The sequence below is a fragment of the Sapajus apella genome, unplaced genomic scaffold (assembly GCF_009761245.1).
Source record: "Sapajus apella isolate SASKATOON/1434 unplaced genomic scaffold, GSC_monkey_1.0 scaffold19, whole genome shotgun sequence".
Lineage (NCBI taxonomy): Eukaryota > Metazoa > Chordata > Mammalia > Primates > Cebidae > Sapajus > Sapajus apella.
Window position 1 is genome coordinate 6,989,598 of NW_022436959.1, and position 20,967 is coordinate 7,010,564.

At 48.5% G+C, this 20,967-nt stretch overlaps 1 protein-coding gene and 1 long non-coding RNA gene across 6 annotated transcripts in view; one reads left to right on the forward strand and one right to left on the reverse strand.

Moving 5' to 3' along the window:
- The window catches only part of NOD1 (nucleotide binding oligomerization domain containing 1), a 61,935-nt gene that overhangs the window by 26,692 nt on the left and 14,276 nt on the right, over positions 1–20,967 (forward strand). For 3 of the 5 annotated variants that reach the window (XM_032286887.1, XM_032286888.1, XM_032286889.1), the window contains 8 exons: positions 356–2,180; positions 5,329–5,412; positions 6,666–6,749; positions 7,477–7,560; positions 9,926–10,009; positions 11,774–11,857; positions 14,611–14,694; positions 18,292–18,375. In XM_032286887.1, the coding sequence (XP_032142778.1) occupies positions 356–2,180; positions 5,329–5,412; positions 6,666–6,749; positions 7,477–7,560; positions 9,926–10,009; positions 11,774–11,857; positions 14,611–14,694; positions 18,292–18,375 (2,413 nt within the window). The remainder of the gene's footprint in view (positions 1–355; positions 2,181–5,328; positions 5,413–6,665; positions 6,750–7,476; positions 7,561–9,925; positions 10,010–11,773; positions 11,858–14,610; positions 14,695–18,291; positions 18,376–20,967) is intronic. The other 2 variants (XM_032286891.1, XM_032286890.1) reach the window with 2 other exon arrangements.
- LOC116557405 overlaps positions 17,950–20,967 on the reverse strand; it is a 26,528-nt gene continuing 23,510 nt past the window's right edge. Inside the window, exon 3 of the long non-coding RNA XR_004271505.1 lies at positions 17,950–18,019. This is a non-coding gene — a long non-coding RNA (uncharacterized LOC116557405). The remainder of the gene's footprint in view (positions 18,020–20,967) is intronic.

The following is a 20,967-nucleotide window of genomic DNA, read 5'->3' on the forward strand; positions in this document are numbered from 1 at the left end:
CAAATGCGAGGGGCTTCAGCGTTTAGCTGCAGTTCAGTGACAATATCATGCAGAGGAATAAGGATGGCTTGTCTCAGACACTGGTCCCAGCTGAAGTCTGCCACCTTCTGTCTGGCTAAATCTGAGGTCAAGCAGAGGGATCAAAGCCCAGGGCCCTCTGGGTCAGGAAAGCTGGGTCTGTGACACGCCCCAGGGCCTGCATCTGAGGATCTGAGGAGTGGCTGCGCTGGCCTCAGGCTCCAGGTGGTGAATTGTTTGCACACTTGCCTCTCCTCTTTGAGACCTCCCTGTTTGATGCTGTTTCTGCCTCTCTCCCTCTCACCATGCCGCTGTGCCCTGCCATCCCTCCCTCCAGTGAGCAGGTACACCCAGCAGCTGCGACACCACCTGGGCCGTGATTCCAAGTTCATGCTGTGCTACGCCCAGAAGGAGGAGCTGCTGCTGGAGGAGACCTACACGGACACCATCATGGAGCTGGTCGGCTTCAGCAATGAGAGCCTGGGCAGCCTGGGCAGCCTGGCCTGCCTCCTGGACCACACCACCGGCGTCCTCAACGAGCAGGGCGAGACCATCTTCGTCCTGGGCGATGCCGGGGTGGGCAAGTCCATGCTGCTGCAGCGGCTGCAGAGCCTCTGGGCCACGGGCCAGCTGGACGCAGGAGTCAAATTCTTCTTCCACTTTCGCTGCCGCATGTTCAGCTGCTTCAGGGACAGTGACAGGCTGTGTCTGATGGACCTACTCTTCAAGCACTACTGCTACCCGGAGCAGGACCCCGAGGAGGTGTTCGCCTTCCTGCTGCGCTTTCCCCAGGTGGCCCTCTTCACCTTCGATGGCCTGGATGAGCTGCACTCGGACTTGGACCTGAGCCGTGTGCCTGACATCTCCTGTCCCTGGGAGCCTGCCCACCCTCTGGTCCTACTGGCTAACCTGCTCAGCGGGAAGCTGCTCAAGGGGGCTAGCAAGCTGCTCACGGCCCGCACAGGCGTCGAGGTCCCGCGCCAGTTCCTGCGGAAGAAGGTGCTTCTCCGGGGCTTCTCCCCCAGCCACCTGCGCGCCTACGCCAAGAGGATGTTCCCGGAGCGGGCTGTGCGGGACCGCCTGCTGAGCCAGCTGGAAGCCAACCCCAACCTCTGCAGCCTGTGCACCGTGCCCCTCTTCTGCTGGATCATCTTCCGGTGCTTCCAGCACTTCCACGCCGCCTTCGAAGGCTCACCGCAGCTGCCCGACTGCACGATGACCCTGACCGACGTCTTCCTGCTAGTCACCGAAGTCCACTTGAACAGGATGCAGCCCAGCAGCTTGGTGCAGCGGAACACACGCAGCCCGGTGGAGACCCTCCGTGCCAGCCGGGACACACTGTGCTCGCTGGGGCAGGTGGCCCACTGGGGCATGAACAGGAGCCTCTTTGTCTTCACCCAGGAGGAGGTGCAGGCCTCCGGGCTGCAGGAGGGAGACAGGCAGCTGGGCTTCCTGCGGGCCTTGCCGGAGCTGGGCCCCGGTGGGGAACAGCAGTCCTACGAGTTTTTGCACCTCACCCTCCAGGCCTTCTTTACGGCCTTCTTCCTTGTGCTGGATGACAGGGTGGGCACTCGGGAGCTGCTCAGATTCTTCCAGGAGTGGATGCCCTCTGGGGGGGCAGTGGCTGCGTCCTGCTATCCTCCCTTCCTCGGGTTCCAGTGCCTGCAGGGCAGCGGCCCGGTGGGGGAAGACCTCTTTAAGAACAAGGATCACTTCCAGTTCACCAACCTCTTCCTGTGCGGGCTGTTGTCCAAAGCCAAACAGAAACTCCTGCGGTACCTGGTGCCCACGGCGGCCCTGAGGAGGAAGCGCAAGGCCCTGTGGGCACACCTGTTCTCCAGCCTGCGGGGCTACCTGAAGAACCTGCCCCGAGTTCAGGTAGAAAGCTTCAACCAGGTGCAGGCCATGCCCACATTCATCTGGATGCTGCGCTGCATCTATGAGACACAGAGCCAGAAGGTGGGGCAGCTGGCGGCCAGGGGCATCTGCGCCAACTACCTCAAGCTGACCTACTGCAACGCCTGCTCGGCCGACTGCAGCGCCCTCTCCTTTGTCCTGAACCACTTCCCCAAGCGCCTGGCCTTAGACCTGGACAACAACAATCTCAACGACTACGGCGTGCAGGAGCTGCGGCCCTGCTTCAGCCGCCTCACCGTTATCAGGTAAGGCTGCCAGGCAAGGGGAGCAGGTGGGCCGTCAGGCCAGGCTGGGGGGCACCAGGATTGGCATCATGGACCAGGATCCCCTGGGACTCATGACCATGGGCCTTGGAATATCCAGACCTTTTCTCTCTCAGGGGGCCAGAGGGCAAGGTGCAAAGCTTCGAGGCAGGTGGACCTGGGTCAGCCACAGCTGGGTGCCCTTGAACAACATGCTCACCTCTCACAGCCTCTGTGCCCTCACCTGGAAAAAGAAGATGCTCATAATCCTATCAGTTATAGCCACAAAGACCAATATTGATTGAGAATGGGTGAAGTGCACTACAAACATTACCTAATGGAATGCTCTTTACAACCCTATAACTTAGGTACTATTACTGTCTCTATTTTGGCAAATGAGGAAGTGAAGGCACAGAGAAGTTAATAGCTTGCTCTAGATCACACAGCTAGGACCTGGTAGTGCCAGACTGCATAAAGAGCCTCCTTTTAAGATTAATGCAAGGCTCAGAGATAGTCCTCAAAAAGTTTCCGGAATATGGAAGCTTTTATTACTGCAGAGAAAGCAGACCTTGTGCTAACTGGCATTGGTGATTTTCTGTGATCAAAGCCAGCAGCCCTTTGCACTGCTAGAGATCTCAGTTAAAATGCTGACTCGTGGTTGTTTTCCTGTTCCGTAGTTTAGTGGAAACAGACACCAGTCTGTTTTCTTCTATTAGCATTTCCTATATAAAATAAATCTTGTAAATCTCCATGGGGTTAAATTCACCATTACTTGGCTCATGCATTTCTGAAGACCAGTAGGGATTTGGAACTGATTCCCAGTGCCTGTCACACCAGTGTCAGAGTGTAAATTGCATGGTGACATGGGATGCAGGGGGCTGAAGGCTGCCCTAGCCTGGGAATTGGAACACCCCGAGTCTGTTCTCTGTATTCTCAGGAGTGACTCTCCCTCTGTAGCCCTAGGCAGTCTCACACTCGTGTTGCCCTCTGTCCATCTTTTTTTTTTTTTTTTTCCCCAGACAGAGTCCCACTCTGTTGTCCAGGCTGGAGTGCAGTGGTGCGATCTCATCTCACTGCAACCTCCGTCTCCCAGGTTCAAGCAATTCTCTTGCCTCAGCCTCCCGAGTAGCTGGGATTATGGGCATGCATCACCACGTCTGGCTAAGTTTTTTGTGTTTTTAGTAGAGACGGAGTTTCACCATGTTGGCCAGGCTGATCTCGAACTCCTGACCTCAGGTGATCCTCCCACCTCAGTCCCCAAAGTGCTGGAATTACAGTCATGAGCCACGACACCCATCCCCTCTGTCTATCTTTTAAAAGGGAAACCCCACACCAGTGTGGTGGCCCTGCCCTTCCTGCTGTCCCCAGGTGAAGCTTTCCTTCACATCGGTGCAAGAGAAAGCAGCTTGCAGGAAGGCAGGAGGACATGGGCAGCCACAGGAAGCATGCTGAGCTCTCTGGCTGCATCAGTTAGGATTAGTTTTAGCTGAGAGAGAAAACCCCAAATCTTGATGACTTACAAGCTTATTTCTGTCATGTAAAAGTCTGGAGGTAGGTAGTTCAGGAGTGGTATGGAGTCTCCGTGACCGTCAGGAGCCCAAGCTGTCTTCTGCCTTGCTGCTCTGCCATCCTCACTACCTGGCTTTCACATCTTGGCCCAAGAGGGCTGCTCTAGCGCCAGCCATCTAGTCAACACTCTAGTTATCAGTAAAAAGGAAGGGCAAAGAAGGGCATGCCTCAATCTTTTAAGAAGACTTCTTGGCTTTATTATACTGCTGCTTAGATTTCATAACTTAATAGTATGGGTAGAACTTAGTCAGATGGGCCCAGATAAAAGATGGGGGAATCTATTGCTGAGAAAATATAGCTGTTGGGAATGTCTAATAGCCAGTGCCATCTTGGGCTGGCCATGCCCTGTACCTACACACTATTTCCCAGCACCAAGCTAGGGACTCTGAGGGGAAGGGTCCAGAGTGTCTGACTTGATCATTTTGATGTGGTCTAAAAATCAAGCCTTTGCCTGTTCAGCCTTTTACTTGTTATCAAGGTCAGCTTGTGGGCCTAATTGGGCCCATGGCTTGTGTTTGTGAGTAAAGTTTTATTAGAACACAGCCGTATGCATTTATTTACTTACTGGCTGTTTCACACTACACAGTTGAGTAGTTTGACAGAGACCACCCAGCCCACAGAGCGTAAAATATTTGCTGTCTGACACTTTACAGAAAGACATGATCAGTCTTCTTTGACAGCAGGACCCAGCCGGGCGCAGTCACTCACGCCTGTATTCCCAGCACTATGGGAGGCTGAGGTGGGTGGATCACGAAGTCAGACGTTTGAGACCAGCCTGGCCAACATGGTGAAACCCTGTCTCTACTAAAAATACAAAAAAATTAGCTGGGCATGGTGGCGCGCACCTATAATCCCAGCTACTCAGGAGGCTGAGACAGAAGAATCGCTTGAACCTGGGAGGCAGAGGTTGCAGTGAGCAGAGATGGTGCCACTGCACTCGAGCCTGGGTGACAGAGGGAGACTCCATCTCAAAAAGGAAAAAAAAAAAGAGAGAATGACAGTAGGACCCACAGCCTTTTCCAGTGACAAGTCACGGTTAGCCCATGTGTTTCTGGATGGGGGAAGGCTGTTGGCATTTTGGGTACAACAGTTCTTGTGAGACCTGCCCAGCACTTTGCAGGACACCTGACATGACCGGCCCTGCCCACAAGATGACGGGGTACTTCCCTCTTCCAGTAACATAACCACTGAAAGCAGCCCCGCACGTTTCTAATCCCGTGCCCTCCACCGTGCAGTGAGAACCAGGTACAGGGTCTGGCTGACACATAGGCCCCCTGAAAAGGGGGTGATGTCAGACGTGGCTGGCCTCACATGTCCTCCCTGTGTCCCTCCTGGTCGTGTCAGGAGCAGGGGACTGTGCTGCAGCCTCCATCGTGGGCAGGTGCGGGGTGGGTCTGGCGACCCCACATTGGCCAGGCTTTGAAAGGGGCTATTTGGTTTTCAAAGAATTGCTGCAGCCATTCTCCAGGGGCGTCTATACCTGGGAAAACTCCAGGGCCTGAAGGCTTCTGGATCTTTGTAAGATTAATGATCCTTCATCATGAGTGCCTGCCCTGACTCGTGATTTTTTTGCTGTTTCCAGACTCAGCGTAAACCAGATCACTGATGGTGGCGTAAAGGTGCTAAGCGAAGAGCTGACCAAATACAAAATTGTGACATATTTGGGGTATGTCTTTCTCCAGAACACTGGGCCAACTACCTAGTAATGAGACAGAGCTGCAGGAAATGACCATTCATGTGGGTGCCTGGACGGTCGGCACGGATGGCCCAGGGCTGGGAAGAGCACTGGGCCGGGAGTTGAGTCCTGGGTTCTGTGCGTGGCTTGGCCACTTGGCCAGTCATAAGTCTTGCTGAGCCTCAGCCTCCTCACCTGTAAAACGGTGATCCCAGTTTAGACAAGTTGCTTTACAACTGGTTATTGGGGAATGCAAAGAGAGAATATAAGGGAATATGTTTAATAAATGTTAGAATCCTGTTTACATAATAGTCTTGACTATTACGGATCCGAATTCCCTCATACAGAGCCCTTGAGGCAAGACCCGAATGGGGATTCTGAGTGCATGCTATGGCGTGATGTGGCTCAGGGGTCTGAGGTTGTGTTCCGCTTTAAAACACTTTCATATTGCTCCCGCAGAATGTATGAACAGTCAAACCCAGTGTGGTAAGAAAGACTATAAATAGCTCCACATCAGTTGCCAAAAGAATTGTGAAAAATGTGGGGCATCCAGAGCCTTTGAGGTTTTGGAGTCTGCGAGAAGGGACGGCGGGCCAGCGTCACACCACTGGTGGCTCTGTGGGCTGGAGCGCTTGTTCAGTTTCTTGGGGCCTCAGCGGCCTGCAATGTTAACGAGGACAGGGACATGAACCACCCTGGGCTGCACTCGGCTCCAGGGCTCTGTGCAGCTGTGGAACCCTCGAAGCCTGAGCTTAGCTGCCTTTCAACATCCTTCTGCTGTATTATTGAATTGGCATTGAGCGGTGGGATAGCTGAAAGGTAGACATTGAGAAGTTTCAATATGCAGAGAGAATCTTTTCCCCTGAAGATGCTGAATGTAATCTTCCTTGTAAATACCCATCACCTGCCAGTCACCAAGCACCCATGCTCCAGGGCTTTGCATTATGTCCTAAGATCCTCATCACCACCCTGCAAGGGGGCTATAATCATTACCCCCATATTACAGATGAAGAAACTGAGGCACAGAGCCCTTAGGTGACTTGTCCCAGGCCATAAAGCTGGGGAAAGTGGTGGAGCTGGTTTTGAGCGGGGGTGTGAGACCCAGAGCCCCGAACTCCCGTGTCTATGTTTTCCCCTTTCAACCTAGACCTTGGAAATCAGTAGACAGCACATACTTCAAAAAATAGGGTTATTACAATGACATTGGGAGCCAGGAAGTCTCACGGCTGTACTTTCTCTTGAAGTTTATACAACAACCAGATCACCGATGTCGGAGCCAGGTACGTCACCAAGATCCTGGATGAATGCAAAAGCCTCACTCACCTTAAGTAAGTGGGGTAGGCACCAGCTTCCTTGGTAGCTTCTCTTAGTCACCCCCTTCTGTTGTTCAAAGATTAAATGTCATGGTAAAGAGCTTTCATCCTAAGGCCTTCACTCGTCCCTAGGCCATGTTGGTCAAATAAGGATACCTCAGTGTGATCCGTGAGGCCTGAATCCTGGAAGGGGCACCTGTCGTTGGTAGGGGAAAGGTTGGCATTTTGATTTTGTTGACTACTAACCCCAAGAAAGGACTCTCACCCTTTCTGGTGATCTTTTTGCCCCAAGGGAGTTTCTTGTCTGGTTGGAAGCAAGAACTTGGGCCTTTGCCCTCCTGTAGATGTGCCCTGCCTAGGGGGTGACAGTGTGCCAGGCTTGGAGCCTCTGGTCCTGCTCTGACTGTAGCCACAGACCTTGACAGTCAAAGTGGGGCCTCCCTGGTCTGCTGAGGGAAGTCAGTGATGCTGCTTTGGCCACTTAGAGGACCCCAGGGAGGGCTCAGGTCCCTGAGCTTCTGCAGAGATATGGGCCATCTCCTGGAGAGGAACCCTGACTAACTGTCCTCAGGGCTTCAGGTCCCTCCCTGAGAGGCGGCCCAGGCCATGGCTCTTGTGGGTCCCAGAAGAAAGTCCACAGTTCCCAAGATGGGGCTGGAAGGGGCTGTGTGCTTGGGAGGAGGATGGCCCACTTTGGAGCCCCTGCATAGCTGGAGGCTGATTTGCATGACTCTCTCTGCAGACTGGGAAAAAACAAAATCACGAGTGAAGGAGGGAAGTGTCTCGCCCAGGCTGTGAAGAACAGCAAATCAATCTCTGATGTTGGGTGAGTAGAAGGGGACGAGTGTGTGTATATAACCTGCTGTGTGTGCGTAGGCACCTGCTGTTCCTTTCATACCTCAATACACCAGAAGGACCGCTGGGGCTCGCTGTCGGGGAGACACAGCGGAGAGCTTTCACCACACTGCAGAACTGAAACTGTTGTCATTAGGCAGTAACTCCTGGGCCCTGCCCGCTCCCCTGCCCCTTGCAGCCACCCTTCTGCTTACTTTATGGTTTTGACTACTTTCCCTCACATAAGTGGAATCATACAGTATTTGCCTTTTGGGGATGGCTGATTTCACTAGCATCATGTCCTCAAGGTTCATCCATATTGAAGCATGTGACAGGATTTTTTTTTTTAAACAAAGTCTTGCTCTGTTGCCCAGGCTGGAGTGCAGTGGCTCAATCTTGGCTCACTGCAACCTCCGTCTCCCTGGTTCATGCAATTCTTCTGCCTCAGCCTCACAAGTAGCTGGGACTACAAGCAACCGCCACCATGCCTGGCTAATTTTTGTATTTTTAGTAGAGGTGGGGTTTCACCATATTGACCAGGGTGGTCTTGAACTCCTGACCTTAAATGATCCAACCACCTCAGCCTTCCAAAGTGATTACAGGCATGAGCCACCACGCCCAGCCAGGATTTCCTTCTTTTTTAAGGCTGAGTAATACTCCATTGCGTGGCTGTGCCACATTTGTTTACTCATTCATCTAAGAACAGATACTGGGTTGCTTCTATGCTTTGGCTATTGTGAATAAGGCTGCTGGGCACTTGGGCGTGCAAATCACTCTTCAAGGGACTGCCTTCAATTCTTTTGGGTGTATACCCAGCAGTGGGATTGCTGGATCCCATGGTAAGTTTTAATTTTTGAAGGACCGTTATACTATTTTCCACAGTAGCGGCACCATTTTATGTTCCCACCCACAGTGCATGAGGGTTCCACTTTCCCCACATCCTTGCCAACACTTGCTATTTTCTCTTTTTGACAGTAGCCATCCTAATGAATGAGAGATTGTTTCTCATTGTGGTTTTGATTCTTGAGGCTTTTTAAAGCTTTTCATATCATTATAATTTTTATTGGATTATGAAAGGAACACAAGTAATTTTAGTTGGAAACTTTGAAAAATTATCTTCTCAGAAAATAATTCTTGTTAACGTTTGAGCTCAGCTAAGCTCTCTCACTTTCTCTTTCTTCCTCTCTTTGTACTATTTTTTAAAAATATAGTAGGAGTCAGATTTTATGTACAGAGTTTTATCCTTCTGTTTCCATTTAATCTCATGCCTTGAGTAGTTTTCTACTAAATTAAAAATGCGATGCCATTCAATTGTATAATAGATACATATATTTAAGCAAAACACTGAAAACTCTTATTTTGGGTTCCAGCAAGCCATTCTTGGAAGGGTGTAGGCAGGTAGCTTGCGTGGTACAAATGTGTTCTTAAGGCAGCCACTGTTGCCCTGAGAGTGGGCCATACGAACTTGCTTTGCTGTGTATAGACAGTGTGCACTGATCCCGTGAGGGGCAGCCAGCACTTTTGTATCGCTCACACACTGTTCTAAGTGCTTTGCATCTGTTACAACTCAATGAATCCTCACAACAACTCCACGAGGGAATGCTCTAAGTATTCCACTTTATAGATGTGGAGACTGAGGTCCAAGAGACTACACAATTGCCCCAAGTTTGCACAGGTAGCAGATAGCAGAGCCAGGACTGGAGTCCACCATCTTACCATGCAGACTGTTTTGGCTAGAGCCTCTCTGGATCTGCTGTGGGGGAGAGAATACAGCTCTAACACCGCAGCTCTCCACCAAGATGGCCATAGCCGCAGAGCTTGGTTGGGTGACATCCTCTTTATTTGACAGGAACCTTGCCGATAGGGTTTCTGAAGGCACTTCCTGCTCTTTGTCTCCTGGAAGACTGTGTCTTCAGGAATGTCTCTGACCCTGCCCAGAGTTCAACAGATGCTGGGAACCCAGCACCTGTACACAGCCTCCCCTTCAGGACTCTGCAGGCCTCTGTGCTCCATGGGAGACATGCAGGTGCTTTCTCTCATGAGCGCAGGTTCCTGGGCTGAAAGCTCTCCGAAGCTCGCAGTGAGGTGCCATCTCTAATTGTGCCACTTGCTGATGGCCTCTGTTCACAAGGCTTCCCCTGCATTTCGATCTTACATCACCCCTTGAATTTGAAATCCTGGGCGGCCCACTCAGAGGCCAGTGCAGGCAATTAGTGTCCAGGCCCACAGCTCCAGGGACTGAGGGCAAACATCTGCCTGTTGAGTGTGAATCAAGCTGTGGCCATTGGCAAAAAAGAAGGGGTGGGCATGGCTGTGTTTGGAGGAGCTAACATTCACCGTCTTGTCTCCTTCCTCAGGATGTGGGGCAATCAAGTTGGGGATGAAGGGGCAAAAGCCTTCGCAGAGGCTCTGCGGAACCACCCCAGCTTGACCACCCTGAGGTAACTGCAGCCCTACTGTCTCCAGGGGCCAACCTGGTCCCTCCCGGGTACTCTTGGTTTGCTGGGGATGGGCGATTGGAGCTCCTAATAGGAGGGAGATTTGCATGTGTGATTTTCCTTACTCTTTCAAACCTTTTATTGATGCGTAAGAGGCCATCTAGTAAAGCACGTTCTTTTTTTTTTAAGTTCTGGGCTACATGTAGAGGATATGCAGGTTTGTTACATAGGCAAACGTGTGCCATGGTGGTTTGCTTCACCTATCAACCTGTCATCTAGGTTTTAAGCCCTGCATGCATTAGGTATGTGTCGTAATGCTCTCCCTCCTCTTGCCCTCCACCCCGCGACATGCCCCCGTGTGTGATGTTCCCCTCCCTGTGTCCATTCGTTCTCATTGTTCACCTTCCACTTATGAGTGAGAACATGTGGTATTTGGTTTTTTGTTCCTGTGTTGCCTGAGAATGAGGGTTTCCAGCTTCATCCATGTCCCTGCAAAGGACATGATCTCATTCTTTTTTATGGCTGCATAGTATTCCATAATGCATATGTGCCACATTTTCTTTATCTAGTGTATCATTGATGGGCATTTGGGTTGGTTCCAAGTCTTTGCTATTGTAAATAGTGCTGCAGTAAACATACATGTGCATGTGTCTTCATAGTAATGATTTGTTTTTATTTTTTTTGAGATGGATTTTCGCTCTTTTTGCTCAGGCTGGAGTGCAATGGTATGATCTCAGCTCACCACAACCTCCACCTCCTGGGTTCAAGCAATTCTCCTGCCTCAGCCTCCTGAGTAGCTGGGATTACAGGCATGCACCACCACTCCTGGCTAATTTTGTATTTTTATTAGAGACGGACTTTCTCCATGTTGGTCTGGGTGGTATTGAACTTCCGACCTCAGGTGATCCACCCAGCTCAGCCTCCCAAAGTGCTGGGATTACAAATCTGAGACAGCCAGTAGAATGATTTATAATCCTTTGAATATATGCCCAGTAATGGGATTGCTGGATCCAATGTTATTTCTGGTTCTAGATCCTTGAGGAATCACCTTAAGTGTTCTTTCAGCTCAGTGAATTCTGCATGGGTCCCACACCAGCCAGTCACCACCCTCCTCAAGATGGAGGACATTTCCAGCCCCTCAGCCATCCCTGCATGCCCCTTGGGGTAGGGGGAGGGTTTCCGATAAAACTTAGTAAGATGCTGGCCAGCAGGTTCCTTCCCCTTCCTTGTCTTCAGGACGATGTTAGAAAAGAGGGACTCTTCCTCTCTATAAACAGGGATGCTCCTACCCAGCCTCCACTTAGGCCACTGGCCAAATCTTGGGGCCCTGGTGTGTTCTGATGCTGTCCTTTCTGCCACTGAAAAAGAGTCCCAGAAGGTGGGGGCAGTAGCAGAAGAGAGTCAGGTCTTGCAGATGGGGTACCTTGGTGGGGCCAGCCTTTGGAAGCACAGCTCACCAGGCCACTCCAGCCTCCAGCCCATGTACAGAAACCTGAGAAACCTGAGACGCCTACCCCAGCCCACTGCTGTGTGAGCAGGCCGTGCTGATGGCCCATTCCCCGTCTGGCCTGCCCTTGTGCTCTCTGTATGGGCTCTGGGAAAGCAACACCTGAGCACTGCTATAGCTCAGCAGTTCTGCATCCTGACTCAACTGAGCCTGGGTGGGGCCCACGGCCAGGCAGAGGCTTCCCAGCTGTTCTGAGGTTGAAGCCAAGATTAAATGTAGATGTGTCTCTAATAATTCACCCCAACTGTGTTGCTTCCTAGTCTTGCGTCTAACGGCGTCTCCACAGAAGGAGGAAAGAGCCTTGCAAGGGCCCTGCAGCAGAATACGTCTCTAGAAATACTGTGGTAAGAGCTCAAGTCGTTTCATTTGTCTGTTTATTTTTCTGAGACAGGGTCTCGCTTTGTTGCCCAGGCTTGAGTGCAGTGGTGTGATCTCGGCTCACTGCAGCCTCGACCTCCCGGACTCACACGATCCTGCCACCTCAGCCTCCCAAGTAGCTGAGACTATAGGCAGCCACCACCACGCCCAGTTAATTTTAAAAATTTTTGGTAGAGATGAGGTTTTGTTATGTTACCCAGGTTTGTCTTGAACTCAGTTCTCTTGCCCTGGCCTCCCAAAGCTCTGGGATTTCCGGTGTGGGCCTCTGCGCCTGGTACAGAGTCATTTTGAGGGGTTTGGGTCTCAGGAATTATCTTGGGGGCTACACATGGCCTGGAATCTTAATAGAAAAGGTGCCTCCCAATTGGAAAGGCTCTAGGCCTTTCAATTAAGTTGATAATTTCCTCCTAGAGAAGAAAACAGCCACTTCCACAGCATAATTAGGTACAGGATTGGGAAGTGGGCTCCAGGAGCCCGGTCTGAGGCCTTGGCCTTCTAGGCCCCAGGAGAACCAGAAGACTGGCCACACAAGCTGTCCAGGTATCCTTGGATACCTTCAGATGTGCTTGGCAGAGGCCAATTTCCATGCACTTGGTTCAAAATGTTCTCCCTTCCTTCTCTTCACCAGCCTTGCCCCAGGCAGCCTCCTCTTTCCCCAGGTCTCCACATCAGGGTTTGGCCTTTCTGCTCCATCCAGCTCACCTGTCACTTGTCACCTGAAGCCCACAGTTCTTGCTCCCTCTCTGCACTCCAGGGCACTTACTAAATGGATGTGGTCTCCTGAGGGTGTTTTTTGTTGGCGTTCCCTTTTTCATGGTCATTCAATGTTTTATTTTGCTTTATTTTTATTTTATTTACATGCCTGTATCATAAATTCCATATAGGTGGCTGGGTGCAGTGGCTTACGCCTATAATCACGGTACTTTGGGAGACTGAGGCAGGAGGATCACTTGAGGCCAGGAGTTCGAGACCAGCCTGGGCAACATAGCCAGACCCACCCCCATCTTAAAAAAAAAAAAAAGAAAAAAAAATTCCTTACAGGTGAGGGAGTTGTAATACACTTCTCCCTATTAGCTACTTATAGGCCAGTGCTCATTTGATCTTGCTAAATTAGTTACCGAGAATGACAATGTCATCTTTATGAGAGTTCTGACACTAGGCCTGCTGGCCAGTAAGTGCATCTTAAATTATTTCCCCTCAAGAAATCATTTAACATTTTGAAAAGTCATATATGGCTATTGGAAAAAATGTAAGACACTAAAGTCTTAAAAGGAGGAAGTAAAAGTACCTCCCTTCGTGTTTTCCAAAAATAACCTTTCCTTTCTAGCCTTTTGTTCTATGTATGTTCAAAGATATGCAAAATAGAACAGCATTCAACAAGTGGCCCTAAAAATATCTTAATCATGGATTGCATATAACTTACATGTCCCTTTTAGGGTTTCTCAATCTTGACGCTGTTGATTGAGAATCATTTTGGTCCAAGTGAGTCCTCGTTATGGGAGGGCCATCCTGTGCATCGTAGAAGGTTTAGGAGCATCTCTGCCCTGTACCTCCCGGTGGTGAGGATCAAAAATGCCTCTGGACATGGCTAGGTACCCCATGGAGAGTGAAATCACATGGATAGCAGTCATGGCAACACCTAGAAGCCCTCAAGTGCTGACTGCATGCCATCTGTTATTCTACACCTTTTAACTCGCTCAGCCTCACAACCACCCTATACAATCTATATTAGTAATATTCACATTCACCAGTGAGGAAACTCAGACCCAAAGAACTTAAGCCCCTTGCCCAAGATCACCCTGCTCGTGAGTGATACAAACCTGCCCAGGTTGAGTCCGGAGCAGGTGTCAATGCTGTGCTCTTCTCCCTCCTTATTCTACCTCATTCTCCCTAAGAGCTGCACAATGGAACATTGAATAGATGTCACAATGTATTTCACCAGTTTTTTCTGATTTAAACTTGTTCAGATTTTACATTAGGATAGATAATACCACAGTGTATGCTGCAATGTATAAAGCTTTGCATGTATACTTTTGCACACTGCAGTGTAAATTTCTAGAAGTCTAATTGTCTTAAAGTGAAACACATTTAAATTTTGGACAGGCACCTCCAAACTGCCCTTCGAGGAATGATTTTTTTAAAAATATTCTTTCATCCACTGGCACAAGTGCGTCCTACCCTGTTTACACTGAGAAGCTTTGGTGCTTTATCCACTTCTGGTTTTAAGAACCACTGAGAGCCTTCCTGAACTTTCAGTCACTTAACTTGGGTCCCTCACCAGTTAACTCAGAGCAAAGTACTGACCACATCTTAACGTGCAGTTGGTGGCTGTTTCAGGTCTTCAAACTGACTTGGATAACACATTGTCAGTGGTCTTCAAGGGATCCCGAGACTAGAGGAGACCCGAGAAGCAGGCCATTGGCCTTTTGTTTTCTATGGTGCACGATCTTCCATGAAATCTGAGGGCTCAGCAAAGGTGGAGAGGTAGGGTGGCCTTCTCTGCAGGCAGCCAGGCTAAGAAATAGGAGCTCTGGTGCAGGTTTGCATTAGAAATGAGTCCCATTGATCTGTAGGGCTGAGAGGCTGGGCTTGAGTTGTCAGCAACTGATCAGCTATGTAGCTGGAGAGCCTTGGGCTGGGCTCCCACTCCTGTGAACTCTAAAACAGCATCTGCCAAGTAGGCTCTCTTGAGTAAATACTTCCTTTTTTTTTCCCCTAGGCTGACCGAAAATGAACTCAATGATGAAGTGGCAGAGAGTTTGGCAGAAATGTTGAAAGTCAACCAGACGTTAAAGCATTTATGGTAGGTAACTCAGCCTTAGAATTTCACACTGTGCTACTTTTCCAAAGTATTTTTTGAGATAAGATTTGCATACTGTAAAATTCACTCTCTTAAAGTGTACAATTCAGAGGTTTTTAGTGCAATCATCACCATCTAATTCTCGAATGTTTTCACTACCCCTCCCCACTCCAGAAAGCCCCTGTATCCATTAGTCACTCCTATCCTCCTTCCCAGACCCCAGCAACTGCTAATCCACTTTCTGTCTCTATGGATTTGCCTACTCTGGGCATTTCATATAAATGGAATCAAGCAATATGTGACCTTTTGTCTCTGTGTTCTAGCATGTTTCATTCCTTTTTATGGCTAAATGATAACTCACTCTAAGGCTATTTCACAGTTTATTAATCAGTTGATGGGACAATTGAGTTGTTTCTACTTTTTCACTATTATGCATAATACTATTGTGAACACTTCTGTACATGCTTTTGGATGAACATATGTTTTCATCTCTTTTGGGAATATACCTGGGAATAGAATTGCTGGGTCATATAGGAATTCTGTAACTTTCTGAGGAGCCATCAAACAGTTTTCTAAAGTGGATGTCCTATTTTACAGTCTCACTAGCAATGTATGTGGGTTATAATTTCTCCACACCCTTACCAACACTCGTTATTGTCCATCTTTTAAATTAAATCTAGTTATAGCAGTGGGTGTGAAGTAATATTGTGGTTTTGATTTGCATTTCCCTGATAACAACGTTGAGTGTATTTTTATGTGCCTACAGGCTGTCTATGTAGCTTCTTTAGAGACATGTCTCCGTATCCTTTGCCCATTTTAAAATTGGGCTTATTTGTCTTTTTATTGCTAAGTTGTAGGGGTTCTCTGTAAATATTTTCTTTCTTTCTGTGGAGTTTTCCCTCTTTCTTGATAGTGGCCTTTGAAGGACAAAAGTTTTTAATTTTTTTTTTTTGAAATGAAGTCTTGCTTTTGTCACCCAGGCTGGAGTTCAATGGCATGATCTCAGCTCTCTGCAGCCTCCACCTTCCGGGTTCAAGTGATTCTTCTGCCTCAGCCTCCTGAATAGTTGCGATTACAGGCATGAGCCACCACCCCTGACTCATTTTGTATTTTTAGTAGATACAGGGTTTCACCATGTAGGCCAGGCTGATCTCGAACTCCTGACCCCAGGTGATCTGCCTGCCTTGGCCTCCCCAAGTGCTGGGATTACAGGCGTGAGCCACTGCACTCGGCCAGTAGTTTTTAATTTTCATGAAGTCCAATTTATCTTTTTTTTTCTTTGGTTGCTTGTGCTTTCAGTGTCTTATCTAAGAAATAATTGCCTAATCCAAGATCACAAAGATCTCCACCCAAGTTTTCTCGTGTTATAGTTGCTTCCCTTCACATTTAGGTCTGCAATCCATTTTGAGTTAATTTTTGTACAAAGTGAGAGTTAACCTCGTTCTCTTGCACGTGGCTATCCAGCTGTACCAGAGCACCATGTGTTGAACAGATTATCTTTTTCTATTGAATGGCCTTGACACCCTTGTCAAAAATCAATTGACCATTAATGTACGGGTTTATTTCTGAATTCTCTGTTCTGGTCCACTGATTTATATGTCTCTCCTCTGCCAGGACCATTGTTGTAGCTTTGTAGTATGTGTTGAAATCAGAAAGTGTGAGTTCTCCTACTTTGTTCTTCTTTCTCAAGACTGTTTTGACCATTCTGGGTTCTTTGCGTTTCTTATTAATTCAGACTTGCCTTGACAGTTTCAGCAAAAAGATTAGACTGTGCTACATGTTGTTTTTCCTTGGTGTTTTAGCCTGCAGAATTATTTTAGCCCATTCCCTAAGTGCAGGCCAGCCGCTCCAGGGAGGGTAGAGCTAGGATGGGGCCAGAAAGGGTCTCAGCTGCTTTGTGCATTCCCAACCTGCACCAGCCTAATAAAGGCCGCCCGAGTGGGCGGATGTGCCTGGACACTGCCAAGCTTTTTGGGGCATTAGGTGCTCTCCTTCCTGGCCTCCTGCCAAGTCTTGGTTGGAGGCTGCCTTCCCTGCCTTCAACAAAGCCTAGGGGGTGACTAGAAAACAGCAGAGTGTGACCGAATGCAGAACTGAGTGCCCACTACCAGGTTCTATTTTTGTCCCTTTTGAAAGGGAAGGTCATCGCCTCTGCCACAGAACCCAAGGGCCCTAGCCCTTGTGAGGTGTGGCTGGGAATACCAGGTCCTGGCTGCAGCCCAGCCATGAGTGGTCCTGTGTGCTTGGGCAGTAACAATGACAAGAGTTCCTTTCCCTGGACACTGTGCCTCATACACACCCTCCCTTGAAATCTCACACACCCAGTGGAGGGGGGGGCACTCTTATAGTTATTCTCATTTTAAAGATGAAACAACTGAGGCACAGACAGATATGTTGATATTTCAAGGTTCTGTAGCTGAAAAGTGGGGAGGGAGGGTTTGAGAGGAGCTGCAACTGCTCTGCGATGCTGCCTCTCAAGAGGGAGTCCTCTTCACTTATGACAGCATAGGGCCCTTGTCTTCTTGGTAAGGTCTTTCTTCTTGGATCAGTGCCAGGATTTCTAAGGGTCAGGTTTAGCAGGAGCCTATTCTACAAACAGCCAGGAGCAGGGAATGTCTCTGTGATGAAGTGGAGACACCACAGCCTCTTGATGCATTTATTTCCTGGCTGGGTTAGAAGCATAGCCGCCCAGGGGAGCATTTCAGGAGAGGCGTGGCTTCCTAGTGATTTCGGAACCCTTTGTTTCATTTGGATCACTGCCACCTAGAACAATGGGGTACATTCTCAGAGGCCCCATTATCAAAGCTTTTCCACTGAGCCCCATGAGAACCGTTTCATGGCAGCACAACTGTTTCTCCTCCTCCCTCTTGCATGTTGGTAGCCTCTTGACTTTCAAGCCTGCCTTGCCTTTCCCTAGCTACCTAGAAGGAGATGCCAGACTTCCTGTTCCCACGATGATGTGTTTCTTTTTTTTTTTTGAGATGGAGTTTCACTCATGTTACCCAGGCTGGAGTGCAATGGCGCGATCTCGACTCACCGCAACCTCCACCTCCTGGGTTCAGGCAATTCTCCTGCCTCAACCTCCTGAGTAGCTGGGATTATAGGCACGCGCCACCATGCCCAGCTAATTTTTTGTATTTTTAGTAGAGACGGGGTTTCACCATGTTGGCCAGGATGGTCTCGATCTCTTGACCTCGTGATCCACCCGCCTCGGCCTCCCAAAGTGCTGGGATTACAGGCTTGAGCCACCGCGCCCGGCCATGATGATGTGTTTCTTAGGATTTGTTGTTCAGATTGGTAGTCTCCCAGATATTTTGATTATGAGCCTCTGCAATGAAAAATGCAGACACACGCATCCGTTCATGTATTACATTACTTACATATGTATATGTTTACTATTGAACAGAAAAGTTTAAAAATGTCAAGCTGTCCTTTCGTGTATCTGATCTAGACACTTTTAGCCAGATACAAAGTCACATGGACTTGCTTCCTCCCTGACCAGCTTGTCTCTTATCCCACCTCACCCTTACAACACCCTCATGAAAGGGGCAGATTTGATCCAGTATTATGGTTTTTATACAAGTTTTGTTCTTCTTTCAGGCTTATCCAGAATCAGATCACAGCTAAGGGGACTGCCCAGCTGGCACATGCGTTACAGAACAACACTGGCATAACAGAGATTTGGTAAGATCCCAGTGTTTGTCGCAGTAATAACAGCAGTGACTGTTCACTCAGCACCACTGACTGTGTGCAAGGCACAATGCAGGGTGGTTTCCGTTTAACCCTGCACCATAGTAGAATTACCTCCGTTTTATAGATGTAGACAGAGGCCCAGACCAGTGAAATAAAATTGCCCAAGGTCAGCATGAGAGAAGCTGGAATTCAGCCCAGAATGCCTGATTCCATAGTCTGTGCTCTCCTGCCCTGGGATCCGGCCCTCATCTACCTTCATTGGGTGGCATGGGGGAAGTAGTCAATGAAATTATTTCCTACTAGAAGTAAATCCCTCTGGGACTCAGCGATTGAGAGATGGATGTGTTGGCCATGAGTTTGGAGCTCGTTCTTCCCCTTTTCTGGGCTCCATGAGACATTTTTAGGCTGATTGAACTGACTTATGCTTTGTCTACTTTTTTTCTGCTTCGAGAACTTCCTTATGCTAACAGAAGAAAAAGTTTGCTTTACTATGACATTGAGCTCCATGCCACTTCTTTCTTGCCTCCCATGAGGCACAGACATCCCCACTCAGCAGCTCCCTTAACAACTTAATTGCCTGGGTGAGCTGGGACTGGGTGGATGCTGGGAGAGGGGCCTTGTATTAGTTCTCATGCCGCTAATTAAGACATAACTGAGACTGGGTAATTTATAAAGGAAAGAGGATTAATTGACTCACAGTTCCACATAGCTGGGGAGGCCTGACAATCACGGCAGAAGGCAAATGAGGAGCAAAGTCACGTCTTACATGGTGGCAGGCAAGAGAGCTTGTGCAGGGGAACTGCTCCTTATTAAACCAACTGATCTCATGAGACTTATTCACTACCATGAGAGTATGGGGGCAGCTGCCCCCATGATTCAGTTTTCTCTACCTGGCCTGTCCTTGACATGTAGGGATTTACATTCAAGGTGAGATTTGGGAGAGGACATAGCCAAACCATATCAGGCCTATGGTGCATGCATGATGTTTCCAATAGAAACAACAGTGGCCATGCTCATGCATCTGCTTCATGCCAGGCCCTATGTTAGGGGTTGGGGATACAGCAATTAACGTGACCAAAGTGCTAGCTGACCGGAGCTGAGCATGGAGCACCCAGGATACCTGAACCCAGACTCGTAATTGCTCTGGAAACTTACTGTGAACTCCAGAGCCTGAGACAGTGTGCCCAGTGTGAAGCTCCAACCCACATGGAGACTGGCAGAGGGCAGAGCAGGTTTCTGGTGAAGATACAGGAGCTCCTGAGCCCACTGTGGCTTCTCTGAGCTCCCATGGGGCAGTCTCACCATGGACCTAAACCCTTAGCTCAGTGCCCACTCCTCATTAACTGCATCTTCCCTTCATGACTAGGGAGACTTTCATAGCCAATTAAAAAAAAAAAAAAAAAAAAGATACAGCTCCTTGACCAACACAGGCTCCTCAGTGTTTTTTAAACTTTGCCTTAGAACTTGTTTGGAACTTGTCATAAAATCAGATCAGGTTGGTGAGTTGCAACCAACAATATTTAAAAAGAAATTGGAACAGAACAGAGTATCAGGATGCAATGTGCACAGTAGGGAAGTATTTCATTCACCTTAGTTCATGCTTGCATGTGAGCGGGTGTGTGTTTGCATAAGCGTTGGTTCACAATGTAAAAATGTAATTCTTTTTTTTATTTTTTATTTTTATTTAGCATTTCAGGTTTTGGGGTACATGTGAAGAACATGCAAGATTGTTGCATAGGTACACACGTGGCAGTGTGATTTGCTGCCTTCCTTCCCATCACCTATATCTGGCATTTCTCCCCATGCTATCTCTCCCCAACTCCCCACCCCCTGCTGTCCCTCCCCTGTTTCCCTCCAACAGACCCCAAGTGTGATGCTCCCCTCCCTGTGTCCATGTGTTCTCACTGTTCAACACCCGCCTATGAGTGAGAACATGTGGTGTTTGATTTTCTGTTCTTGTGTTAGTTGGCTGAGAATGTTGGTTTCCAGGTTCATCCATGTCCCTACAAAGGAGATGAACTCATCGTTTTTTATGGCTGCATAGTATTCCATGGTGTATATGTGCCACATTTTGCCTGTCCAGTTTATCATTGATGGGCATTTGGGTTGGTTCCAGGTCTTTGCTATTGTAAACAGTGCTGCAGTGAAGATTCGTATGCATGTGTCCTTACAGTAGAACAAATTTATAATCCTTTGGATATATACCTAGTAATAGGATTGCTGGGTCAAATGGAATTTCTGTTTCTAGGTCCTTGAAGAATCGCCACACTGTCTTCCACAATGGTTGAACTAATTTACACTCCCACCAACAGTGTAAAAGTGTTCCTATTTCTCCACATCCCCTCCAGCATCTGTTGTCTACAGATTTTTTTAATGATCACCATTCTAACTGGCATGAGATGGTATCTCAATATAGTTTTGATTTCCTTTAATGACCAGTGATGATGAGCATTTTTTCATATGTTTGTTGGCCTCATATATGTCTTCTTTTGTAAAGTGTCTGTTCATATCCTTCACCCACTTTTGAATGGGCTTGTTTTTTCTTGTAAATCTGTTTTAGTTCTTTGTAAATTCTGGATATCA